The sequence below is a fragment of the Ostrea edulis genome, chromosome 1 (assembly GCF_947568905.1).
Source record: "Ostrea edulis chromosome 1, xbOstEdul1.1, whole genome shotgun sequence".
NCBI classification, from domain to species: Eukaryota; Metazoa; Mollusca; class Bivalvia; order Ostreida; family Ostreidae; genus Ostrea; species Ostrea edulis.
The window spans coordinates 74,884,652-74,897,686 of NC_079164.1; the positions used below are offsets into that span (position 1 = coordinate 74,884,652).

The window sequence follows — 13,035 nt, forward strand, 5'->3', positions numbered from 1 at the left end:
TACAGTGTTATAGAAGTTAACACACTAGTGTATTATATTTGCATCACCGGATTCTTTCGTTATTTCCAACCGATGAAAGTTGTCCTTACTCTAATAGTACGCTGTTAGCACTGTTGCGTCATATTACCCACAAAGCAATTATTGCACATGCATCACAAGATTATCGAACATAAATCACAATATTATCGAATATACATCACAAGATATAGAATATACATCACGAGATATTGAACATACATTACAAGATATTGAACATACATCACAAGACTATCGAATATTCATCCCAAGATTATCGAATGTAGCAACGTTTTATACGCCATATTAGTCTATTTTTCACTTAAATCCATTTGTCAATAGACGCCATTTTTAACGTTCTGTTTTTCTTAACCAAACTTGCATCTGAAACAAGGAATATCATTGGCTGATTTTATTTTAGCGTATTGCGCAATCCTACGTTTTGTATGTTGGTTAGTGCTAGGTAACGAATTAATAACCCGATGGACTATTTTTAACATAGAATGTGTACTCTATTCCCATAAAGAGCGCCTGTCAGTTGTCCTAGTCTAGTAGCAATGCGTTACTACTAGAAATATTGGCGCATATATTCTAGTCTGAATTATGATGATAATCCGTCTTGTTCTTTGGGAACGAAACGCCTTTTTTTCATGATTTTCCCCAAACCCTTTACATACATGTAGAAACTAGCTATTCTGAGTTTGAACTTGACTGAACTTCGGCCGCTTGTTGCGATTAAAATGATTTTTTTTAAAAACTATATTTTATTCACAAGGTGAATGGGATCGGGCAGCAGGCATAGCCTATTTTAGCCCTCTCCTTGATTAAAATAATATATGTATATAGTAGTGAAAACGTTATTATAAGGAGGATGAGTCTGAGAAAATGTTTCATTGTCTTTCAGAGCTAATCAAGTATCTACAAAATTCCATAGGTCCGTTTAGATTTTGTACTTTTATAGAATGTATTTTTAGTAATAATGGTTTTCGAACTGTTTCTTATAAATTGCTCGAGTTAGGATGTTTTTCGTTTTCGGTCGGAGAATGAACTTTCAGGAATTGTATTGTAGTTAGAGGTTTTACGCCTCCAGAACCAATAAACAATATGAAAATTATCCATTGAGAGACAAACCAAAAGTACAGTCTATTTTGAAAAAGACGTCACATGCTAAGAAAAAAACATGATAACCATGCTTCTCTGTCACATGCTACGAAAAATGCATTATAACCATGCTTCTCTGCGGTTATATTGCTTTGATTTTCCGTGAACTTCGTGAACCAAGTCCAGCTCTTAGAATAAAATGTCCATCAAAATTTATGAGCATTTAACTCTAAAAACCTAAACAGACCCTGTTCAAGTGATAAACTTTTAAGACAGATGCGTCTAGTGTACGTCTGCTGTACAGTGATTGTACATTATTTTTCCTGATGCATTAATTGTGCTTGCATTACAAGTTCAATATGCTGATGGAGGTGTATCCTGTTATTGTTATATCGCCCCCGTGGACGTTACCAGGTAGCATCGTGATTTACAGATTCGTAATATAACAGTGCTGTTTGACAGCAGACGATCAAACTGCGTGATGTTTGTCTCAATAACATGTGAACTGTATGTAATGAAATTTCCAACTGCAATTCATTAAAAACAATTCCATACATGCTTAAAATTTTGAAAATCGTTAATTCTAATCCTTTATTTCGAATTTACAAAAACAAATCTACAATGGAACAATCTATCATCTCAATTCTGAAAGCCTTCAGAAAAGGTGACAACTCACTCCCGTAACATTGGGTTCTTGCAACACATGACTTTCAGAAAGTACATTGTGCGATTTGTTTTATCGTCATTCCTAACACAATCACAAGTAATTTGTTTTTAGCACCGATTAGTAGAATAATCAAGCCTGGCAGGATATGGAGAATAAACTCACTTTCGCATCATAAAATGGAACAGCTGAACATAAATTTTATTCATTGAAAAAAAAAATATGTACAAGATGCGTCATCTTAAAGTGTATTGCTATGAGAAATGAATAATGGAATAATTAAATAACAATGAGGCGAATCTTCGGGCCGAGGTTGATTCAATTGTTAAGTATCTTGACTCCTTTACTTCTGTACGAGCCATGGGCCTGCCGGACACACCTTCCACAAGCACAAAGCAACGCCACCTGTTATTGAAAGAAACAGTCGATAATTACAAGGTTGCATGAATCCTGGAAAGTATGATCGCGGCACCCATAATAAAACTACATGTAATAGTTGTGCTTCCCAGTAAGTTACACACATGCACTTCATGTATTAACAGTTGGATGTAAAATTTCAAAATGAATCTCGTTGCTATATGAAAGAAGTTGCTAAAAACATTTGATATTTTCTGTTTATAAAAAATTAAGGACCATTTCTGTCAATACGTTTCCATTACATGAGACTGTATTTAGAGGAGCACAGTTAGCCATAAATGAAGGTAAATATATGTTCTGGTACAAAAGTTGAAAATAAACATCACCTCTAGTTTGTCTGTCGGTTGCAAATCTTTTTTGTGCTATGAGTCGCTTGAGATTTCCGTTGTCCCTAAGTTGACCCAGACTTCTTAGGAGCTGTCTTTTGAATTGGTTGTTTATCATGGATCTCTAGAAAGAAGAAAAGAAAGAAAGATTGTACATAATGACGCAGTTTTACGTCACTCCGAACGTCATTCAGACGATCTCTTATTGCCTGTCCGTATTCCAGGTCATTCAGACGATCTCTTATTGCCTGTCCGTATTCCCTTTTGATCTGCTGTTCCATAATTTTTGAAATATCATTCTACATTCTCTGAAAATATTGAAAGGATTCTAATGGTTTTGGCATGTAGTACATGAATATGCATTTACATTTGACGGAAACATATATTTCAAGTCCTGTGACACTTGCAAAGGGAATGGATCCCAAACGTCCTAAAAGAATCTCTGAAAACCTGAAACTCCTAAACACTAACTGCTAGTTGTCTGTGAATCTTACGAAATTCACGTCTCTGTAGTTTTGGGTGGAGTCCAGTGATATCCTGTTAAGTTAATCATACAATATGTATTGAAATTGCATTAAACTTTACAACACATCTTTACTCCTGGGCATCTGGTAGACAAACCAAGTGCATTATCACAACGAGGACGACAGGCTGTCAAATTCATATTCCCTCGGTATAGAGTTTTGACCCGGCGGTACGGTTAAATTGTACACATGCATTAAGTCTTAACACATCTTCTGTACAAGCAGAAGACTCACAGGAAAAATAGTGCACGTTTCTCAAAAGCTGTGTAATTTTATAGGAAAATTATAGACCCTCGTTGGGAAATGGCAAAATGGAAAAATAATAAGCAATATGGATATAATCTCACTTCACGCCATTCATCATTTGTCACCAAAGTGTAGAGGAATTCTTTTGATTTGCTGTTTTTAAATCTCGAGATACCAAGGGATGTTTTGCTTAAACCCATGTTTATATATTGATTTTTAACATATTGGATAGATATTTTTCAATTTTGAGTTTACAATCTCTACGACGGCACTATGCTGATTTTCGGTGTAATTGATAATTTTGGAGTTTTTTGTTTTTTTATTTAGCCCGATGTCAACTTTTGCTCTGGATTTTAACGTAAATGTAGACAATAAAAGATGTCGATATTTAGCAACATGTAATACAAATTATTTGTCATTAGAATAGAAGGAATCTATTTGTAGGGTCTTAAGAGCAACGATAATGAAAAGAAAGCCTCAAACAGGTGGTTTAAGATTTTCTTGTTTTTTGGTCTATTGAGATACCAACCGCAAAAGTGGATGGAAAACTGTCATTCTCTACCCAGAGTTCCGTGGCTTGCGTAACGCGCCCTCTGGTGAGAGAATGGGAAAACTGCATCAAAGCGTCAACGCTCAATTTCAAGATAAGAAATTCCGATCAACCGACATTTTATTGCAGTCATCTTTAAGCATTTTATTTCTTTAATCAAACTTTATTTTGATGGAAACTTTACGTTTTGTGGTATGATGTAACAAACTTTTAAAGTAAATCATTTATAACAACGTTACGTCATAGTGCACTTATGTTTCAGTTGATGAAGGTATTAAAAAAATATTAGAACCAAACAGATGATAAACCAATTAATTTTATGTTTCTCTCTCTCTCTCTTTCTCTCTCTTCCTCTTCCTATGCAGTTGATGAAGGTATCAAAAAAATATTAGAACCAAACAGATAATAAACCAAATATTTTTATGTTTCTCTCTCTCCCTCTTCCTATGCAACGCGATATTTTATTGATAATAAAAATACTTGCAGCCTTTGCTACTATTGGGTATTTTCAAGAACAGTTTAATTATGGTCAGGCTAGTATCAGATTTGTTTAATATAACTAATAATTCATTAGTAATAACACATTCCTAAATATATGGACCATTGTTGAAGCTAGCTTTCCTTGAATTGTGTTTCTGGTATAAGTTATCGTTAATGCATATGAGCTGTAAACATTTGTGGAAAACAGTACCAATTCATTTCCCACAGATCATAATATAAACCTTTGACCCTCTAACTAATTAACTATATTGATTTAAGACGAATGTCCGCCAACATTCGGAAGTTCATTTCAAGTGCTAATGATATATATTTTATGGGTCATAATTGACTTACAGCGAATTCTTCTTTCTTTAAAGTGCAGGGCCTTGTGGGCATCATCGCACTAGAACTACATCCTTATTTCAGACATACCCCTAACTCGATACTTTCCTTTGCCACTTCTCAATTTTGTGCAATAATTTCTCCGTCCTTCAATTAATTAAAGCTCTTTTATAATATTTCCTTCAATTTCAATCTTTCTTTTGACGAATCACCCAACACCTAGACATTTATACCAATAGCTTGCGGGTTACGCATCCGGGGTTTTCGTACTTTAATTCCAAGAAAACCGACCAGATATTGTTTGGTAATTTAAGCTCTGGTAGCCGGTTTCTAAGTTTTGTAATTCAATTCTTATTTACAGCTAAGGACCAAAAATACTATCATTGATAATTTCAAACATTCACAAGCACTGATTTATTATGTGAACGTTGATTGCACGATTGATTGTATATAGTTTAACGTCCCACTCGAGAGAATTTTTCACTCATATGGAGAGGTCACCATTGCCGGTATAGGAGTGCAAAATTTTGACCTATCCTACCTTTGAGCAGGGAGGGATCTTTATCGTGCCACACCTGCTGTGACACGGGGGCTCGGTTTTTGTGGTCTCATCCGAAGGACCGCCCCGTTTAGTCGCCTCTAACGACAAGCAAGGGGTACTAAGGACCTATTTTAGGCCGGATCCCCATGGGACACTGAACGTTGAAAATGTGCGTAACTGTGGTATTGCACGCATTCATATCAGTGCCAATGACGCTTCAGTTGATAAACTTAACGATAAAATGAATAAATCATCAACATAAAACAATGTTTTATAGGTAAACATTGACACTCATTGGGTGTAAAACTCCGCTCACAAGCTCGCGATTTTTAAAACCCAAATCACCCTAATATTCACCAATCTACCCTAATGGGTAGCCACTCTAATTGGTAGCACTAATAACCCTATACTCTAATTGGTAGCCCTAATAACCCTATACTCTACCAGGAACGTTTTGGTGCAGATGTTATGTAGCTCCACCCTCATGTGACCCATCAATATCAATGGTTAAAAGTGGAAAAGCTGTATTAATTTCCTCTCAATATAGTTTAATTTAATTAATAACCAAAGAAAATGTGCATGTTACCACCTTTTTGAAAATGTCAGACATATTAAAACCAAAGTGTAAGTCAACATAAAAAATCACACATAATTTTCGTAGAATAGAATTATGGAAATAGATAAAAAACTTGTTAAAATGAATTTTTTTTTAATGTCAACAGTTTAGAAAAAATACTCATTAATAAATATGTATAAATTGATTGTGGATATTAAGGGAATCATGGCATTATAGACATTTAGTAGAGGAAATATCAGATAAGAATTATTGCCCTTGACAACATTTTTAAAAATAATAAATAATTGATTATCTATGGAAAATATAAACTTTTTCAGCATCAATAGTTTACCAAATTTTATTCAATGAATAAATTTTTTCTGAACGATCTATTTCTATCATGCGCAAAGTTTGATTTAATAAAGATTTTTGCAAAAACCTATGACATCACATTAGGATCGATCTATTATTTAACAAAAATAAAACCCGGTCTCGGTCTCGGTACTAAAACCCGGTCCAAGATTTTTTTTTTTAAAAATTTGAATCCATCAGAATAATAAGCCCCATTTCTCGTTAATTTAAATGTGAAAATTTCACGCATATTTTCTGATAGTTGGTTGATAATATATTTTGATCTTTTTACAAAATATAACTGTATATTCATAGAAAGTGTCAAGATCGAATTTTGACCTAAATAGGAAAATTGAAATCAAAATGAATGTTCGTCCCACCGGTCACGGAGTTTTCACATATTATTTAAGAAAGGAAAAAAATATATCAGGAAATATGCATGAAATTGTTAAATCTAAATTAGCTAGAAATAGGACTAATATATTCTGATATATTCTTTTTGTATCGAATAAAGGGACCGGGTTTTAGTCACGGGACCGAGACCGAAGACCGGAAGTTAGTTTTAGTCACGGGACCGAGACGGGTTTTAGCCACGACTTGAAAAGTTGGTATTTTATAATATCCCAGCTATTGCACATTAAAATTCTCTAGATTTGAGGCATTTTATTATTAACAAATGTTAGCTACACAGGCATGATAAAAATTTGTATCGAAAACTGCTCACGAGGATTTTTTTTTTTTTTTTTGAGGAACATGAATACTCAGTTTGCCGTGTGGCGTCCGTGATTTACGCACACAGTCGTCTTTAGGGTAAATCACTTTCAAATGATAAAATCTTAGCTATGATAGTGATATTGATAATTATGTTTCGGGATCTAGGGAAAGATCCTCGGCGGGGTATCGACAAAGCCAACTCCTGGTAATTACCCGTGAGAATTCACTTCGGTCCGCCTATGCATGGCATTAAAACCGATTTCAGTTTCTAACGAAGATTCATTGTTCCCCATCTCTTATAATGGTCAGAACTGATTAGAATGCAGATGTATCATCCATGTATTTGATATATTTTAATTAGTACTAATTCAACTATTTTCAATTCTTGCGCCGTTTTCTATCAGACTGGAATTTCAAATTCAAGTGATTTTTTTTAAATCCACGCGTCTCATTGCGCACTCTGCTTTGGTTATTAAATAGCAGATCACGGCTTATATATACATACAGTCACGTAAAATTCAAAGAGAAGTGAATATATGGTGAGGATGAAATGTTAAGCGTGAATTTTACCCAGTGTTAAGTGTTCAATAATTTTAAAAACAAAAAGACTATGGTATTTTTGTGATCACTGAACTTCCTCAAGCGAATTGCACAATCCCTCTTTTTTATGGTCATTTCTTAATTGCCCCTTCCTTCAGAAATATTTAAAGGCACGGAAGAATGCTGACACGCTTAATATCTTTCTTAATGATTCCATTTATAGTAAAATCAGACTATTTTACGGAATAGCAGTTTTTAGATAATAAAACTTTATCATATGTTCGACAAAATCAGTCTTGTTGGTAGAACTTCTTTTGTAAGTTCGACATGAACCCGAAATTCCTCGGAAAAATCTTCACTTTTGTGAAATAATATACACTGTATTTGTACGCAACGTGACGTTTTTCAAACAATATCATAGTAGACCTTTACACCTACTACAACTGTGGGTATAATGTTTTTTGTAGTTAATTGGATACGGAGGTTAATGTGAAACCCGTGTCGTAGAACTCCGTCTCCGAGGGAGTTCGATGGAGATTACTGGCAGTCACCGGGGCATCCAAACCAGTCTATATGGCGAAAAAACATCGGCGTAAAGTTAATACAATCAATTAACTAATTTCTTTTGTGAAACATTAACTCGACCTACTAATATCCTACGTGATTTCACTTATTATTAATTCAAGACATTTTACATGCCCGAACATTGCGGGGTGTTTAATGATTTAATTGGCGTGTAAATCCCAATCATAATCGGTCCGGGACGAAAATCCTAGATCCACACAAGCTGCGTTAACTTTCAAAAAAATTAACTGCGGAGGTTTCATTGCGGATTTCATACTATTGCGATCCCATGGATCATTTCATACAAATTCCTTTAAATGAATTAACACAAATACGGACTAAATGCACCTATGGGGGGAGGTGTGAATACAGTTTGTTTGGCATATTTAGGTATTGAGGTCATATTTACCGAACACGTCAAAACATTGTCCTTCTGCTTCGGTGAATGAGCAGTTTTCGTATAGTAGCTTTCATCGCTTTGCATACCGATGTTCTTCCCTTATTACCATACAAAGAGGGAATGAGTGCACGTTTAATATCGAAAACAGGAATATGTTTCTTTTAATCAGATATATGATGACAAATTTAAAAGGAAATCACTAGTTCTTTTTAATATTTTTATACTTGGGAACGAATGACGGGTGTAAAGTAACTGGAATGACTGTGATTTCTTTGGAAGTTTGAGATATTTTATTTTTATTACGATGTGGCATATTAATAAAGTGAAGGTTCTCTAAACAATAGTTAACGGCAAAATTTTTACTATTAAGTTGACGCAACATGCATATCAATGTTGAAGACCGGTTAACCAAATTTCGAGGCACCCGCCACTGTTCATATTATTCTTTTATATTTAAATGCAGTATTTTCTGAGATTCTGGGATTTTTCTCTCTTTCAGCTTTACTTAGAATTACCAAGATTTAAACATGTACTCCCAATTCAAGAGTTATGGCAAATGGAACACACGAAAGGAGGCCGCAAGCACAGAAACTTGATTGTTTGGCAGTACGTTAACACGGTGCATAGGGAGATTTTGACAGTGTTACGATAAACAAATGCATTGTTAGTCCACGATTTTAAGGACTTTCACATACGTATAATATTATTGTACTTTGCATGACGATTTTTACTACTTTATGCTTTTTGATATTCATCACAAAAAATCCACCAACTTCCTTAAGCGATCCTGAGAACGAGATTTTTGAAAGAATCGAAGTCTATCTTATTGGAGATTTAAATATCAAAATATCCATATTTAAGTAAAAATGTTTTATTTCTCACTCAAAACAAAAATATAGGCCTTGAAATTTATTTACAGTATGAAAACCAAAACAAATTCTTATTTTCAAACTGAAAATAATTTTTCATCAGCATTAGTTTGAGAAACGTAAAATTCTATACCTGTTCCTCCGTGGGCTCTGCATGTTCGTCACTGACTCCGTAGTACTGTGTTGAGCAAATGTAATTTCCGAGCAGGGCGAGAGACATCACCACCAAACACACTAGATGTAAAGCATTCATCTTCCTTTTACTTTGTTTTTTTTTTTTTGTGATTGTTGAATGTGCGTCTTTGACTCCTTTATCTTTTGTTCTAACGGGTTTATATCGCAATCAGCGTCTTTTATAAGGAAATTTGGTAGAAACTGATAGAGAACACAAATTATCGCGTACTTAGTCCAAACCCACGTCTTCACGGATATGACGAAAATTTCTTCTCATTAACAGATCATCAATGAAATTAATATTCCCGGATTACATTGTTAAAAATCGTTGACAATTGGCGTTTGCGACAAGTTCCGACGAGTGTGGACTCTAGAGACGGTTGCAAATCTCGCGGGGCGGGGTCTCCGTTATTGATGGCCAATTGCTTTGCTGGGATAATTTCAAACAAAGTCCGTACAATCCCATGGCATATTTTTATGTATGAAAAAAATAAAATCAATCTTTCTTTGGAAATAATACAACTTGAATAATTAGGTACTTATGCAGGGATAAGCATTAACTATCTATCAACATGTATTTATGCAGTCTTGATGTGATTGCAGACGCAAGGATACCTCAAATAAAGAAAAATAAATTATATTTCGTCTTAGTGACATTCTTGCTCTGGTAGATTATGGTATGTAAGATTTTTATTCTAACAGGCATGTTTATGCTGCTGTTTGTTAGGATGTACAGAGAACCCGGAATATACATTGTACGGACGTTGCAAATTATTGCACAACTTTGTTTGCACAGTACGGGATTTCGAAACACTGTATTTCCAATCACAAAAATACTAATGTTTGTTACCCCCCCCCCCTTCCAGAAAAAAAATCTCTAGAAATTAAAACCACTTGTCAACCCTATGCATACACAGCAATGTTATCATGTTGAATACACATAATAGCACATAATAGTCATCTGCCCTTATAAAACATACTTTTTCTCGAAAATTTTCGTTCCTATAGGAAATGTTTTGAACAGGTTTAATACGTGTACATGTAGCAGCATACAAGCTTCCAGTTTGTACTTGATTTTCAGTGTATCATTTATTACATCAGTGTTTTGATACACTCTTTAGATAGTTGGTCTGTTGGATGGGGACGCAGAGCATGGATAAAATATCACCAATTCGGTGTTTAACACCAATTAATCAATCAATCGAACTATACTCTCGTAATCGATGATTGTTTCACGCGAAGCGATAATTTATTTCGGTTTTAAAATCGGTGTCGGACAAACTCTTATTGAAAATTTCAAAACTAGGGGGGTGTTTTATAAGCAAGGGTCGGCCACATAATCACAATAACTGACAGTTGTTGATGACCCTCACGCTGATCATTTGGTGATCTGGTAACGAAAAAATACTCATCGTGCCACCACACCATGTAGCTCATCCAATCGCAGACTTTTGGATTCACCCATCCCCCCTCCCACGGTGATCCGCCACTTTATAATGTGCAATACAAAATTAAACAGGAAATGTTTGTAAAACATATATTCCGCCCGTGGTGCAAAATTGAAAAAGGCAATTCACATGCATCATTTAATTGAGAGTAATGCCAAAACAATTCAAGATATTGGGCAGACAAAATCTTCGTATGTCCGGAGTGGATTGACCATATAACCTAAATATCAATAGGGACCATTTACCCCTATGATGTGCCAGGAAGTTTGGTGTCAATCAAGCAATTGATTCTTAAAAAATAGGAGACAATCAATCTAATTAAAATTAGATTTTGGATCCGCTCGCATACTCGCTACACAAACATCTAACAACATCCCGTAGAGGGTCACGTCAGAGGTCAAATTCGATTGACCAATGAAATCACCGCTGGCAAAATCATTGAATGTTTGTTGAAGCCGATAAGTCTAGAGTGATACCGAATTTGACCTCTGACGTGACCCTCTATGGGATGTTTTTAGATGTTTGTGTAGCGAGTATGCAAGCGGATCCAACATCTAATTTCAATTAGATTGGGAGACAATATATGAATATGTCCAGTTTGACCCGTGACCATATGGACCCAAATTTTATAGGGGCTATCTACTCATTATCATGTACCAGTGTACCAAGCTTGATGTCTGTCAAGCAAAGGGTTCTCAAAATTGGATACACGCGGAACCCCCCCCCCCGATATACGGTATTGAATGGACAGTATTTTTCTATGTCCAGAATGACCCTTGACCTTTGACCATGTGACCTTAAAATCAATAGGGGTTTTCTATTCATTACAATGTACCAAGTTTGATCTCTGTCAAGCGATATTGAGCTGACAGTATTTTCCTATGTCCAGTATGACCCTTGATCATGTGACCTTAAAATCAATAGGGGTCATTCATTCCTTACAATGTATCAGTGTACCAAGTTTGATGTCTGTCAAGCGATGGGTTATCAAAATATTGCGTGGGCAGTATTTTTCCCATGTCTAGCATGGTCCTTGACCTTTGACCATGAGATCTCAAAATCAATAGGGTCATATACTTCTTAAGATGTACCAGTGTACCACGTTTGATATCTGTCAAGCAAGTGGTTCTCAAGACGTTGGCCGGTCAGTATATTCATATCTTCAGTTTGACCCTTGACCTTTAAACATGTGAGCTCAAAATCAATACGGGTCATCTACTCCTCACAATGTACCAATTTTAATGTCTATCAAGGAAAGGGTTATCAATATATTGAGCGTATAGTATCTTCCTATGTCCAGAGTGGATTGACCCGTGACCTTTCACCTTTTGACACGAAAATCAACAGGAGTCCTCTTCTACTTATAACCAACCCACTTATGAAATATCAATATGATCAGGTGAATGGTGATCAAGATATCGAGCGGACAACATGTAGTTTACCGACCTACAGGTGCAAAGCAATATGTCCCTCTCCTTTGAAGGGGAGGGGCATAATTGTATGTATATCCTGTAAAAGCTTGGCTTGTATGAATTTTGCTCCTTTGTTAGAGGATAATAAATGGGGCGGTCCTTCGGATGAGACCGCAAAAACTGAGGTCCCGTGTCACAGCAGGTGTGGCACGATAAATATCTCTCCCTACTCAAAGGTCGAGCATAGGCCTAAATTTTGCAGCCCTTCACCGGTATTGGTGACGGCTCCATATGAGTGAAATATTCTCGAGAGGGACGTTAAACAGCATTCAATCAATCTGATCCATGTTACTGATTTGTCACAGTGTCACCCTCTTTTGCCCTTCAATCCCAGTCTATTTGTTTAGCAAGTTAACAAGGCATGGGACACCCATCTCGTGGGTATCTTGCGCGTAGCGTTTTGTCAGAATACTATGAACTGATCGATGACCTATTCTCTTTAGAGAAGTCGAAAGGCATAGCCTTCATCGACTTCTCTTCGCAAGCATTCATGTTTTGATTCTGGAAAACGTGTAAATGCCGGAGTCGGTGACGGTTTATGCTTCAACCGACGTTTCGAGTCAGATGTGGCTGGATTTACGCAATAGACAAGTTGTTCTCAAACATTTAATAGCAATTCACAAAACTGACACAAGGAATCAACATTTACTTGCTTTTAATCCATTTTCAACATGTCCCCTTTTCCAGGTTTACATTAAATGGTCTTGGGAGCTGTCACAATAGGGAACCAGTTAAGAGAAA

General features: G+C 35.8%; 1 protein-coding gene across 1 annotated transcript; it reads right to left on the reverse strand.

Moving 5' to 3' along the window:
• Positions 1 to 1,966: 1,966 nt before the first annotated feature.
• On the reverse strand, positions 1,967 to 9,758 carry LOC125681395 (uncharacterized). The gene is made up of 3 exons (XM_048921458.2): positions 9,334 to 9,758; positions 2,524 to 2,647; positions 1,967 to 2,185 (listed from the first exon to the last, which is right to left on the reverse strand). Exons 1-3 carry the CDS (start codon positions 9,451 to 9,453, stop codon positions 2,124 to 2,126), a joined length of 306 nt encoding a protein of 101 aa, XP_048777415.1. The 5' UTR covers positions 9,454 to 9,758; the 3' UTR covers positions 1,967 to 2,123.
• Positions 9,759 to 13,035: the final 3,277 nt, after the last annotated feature.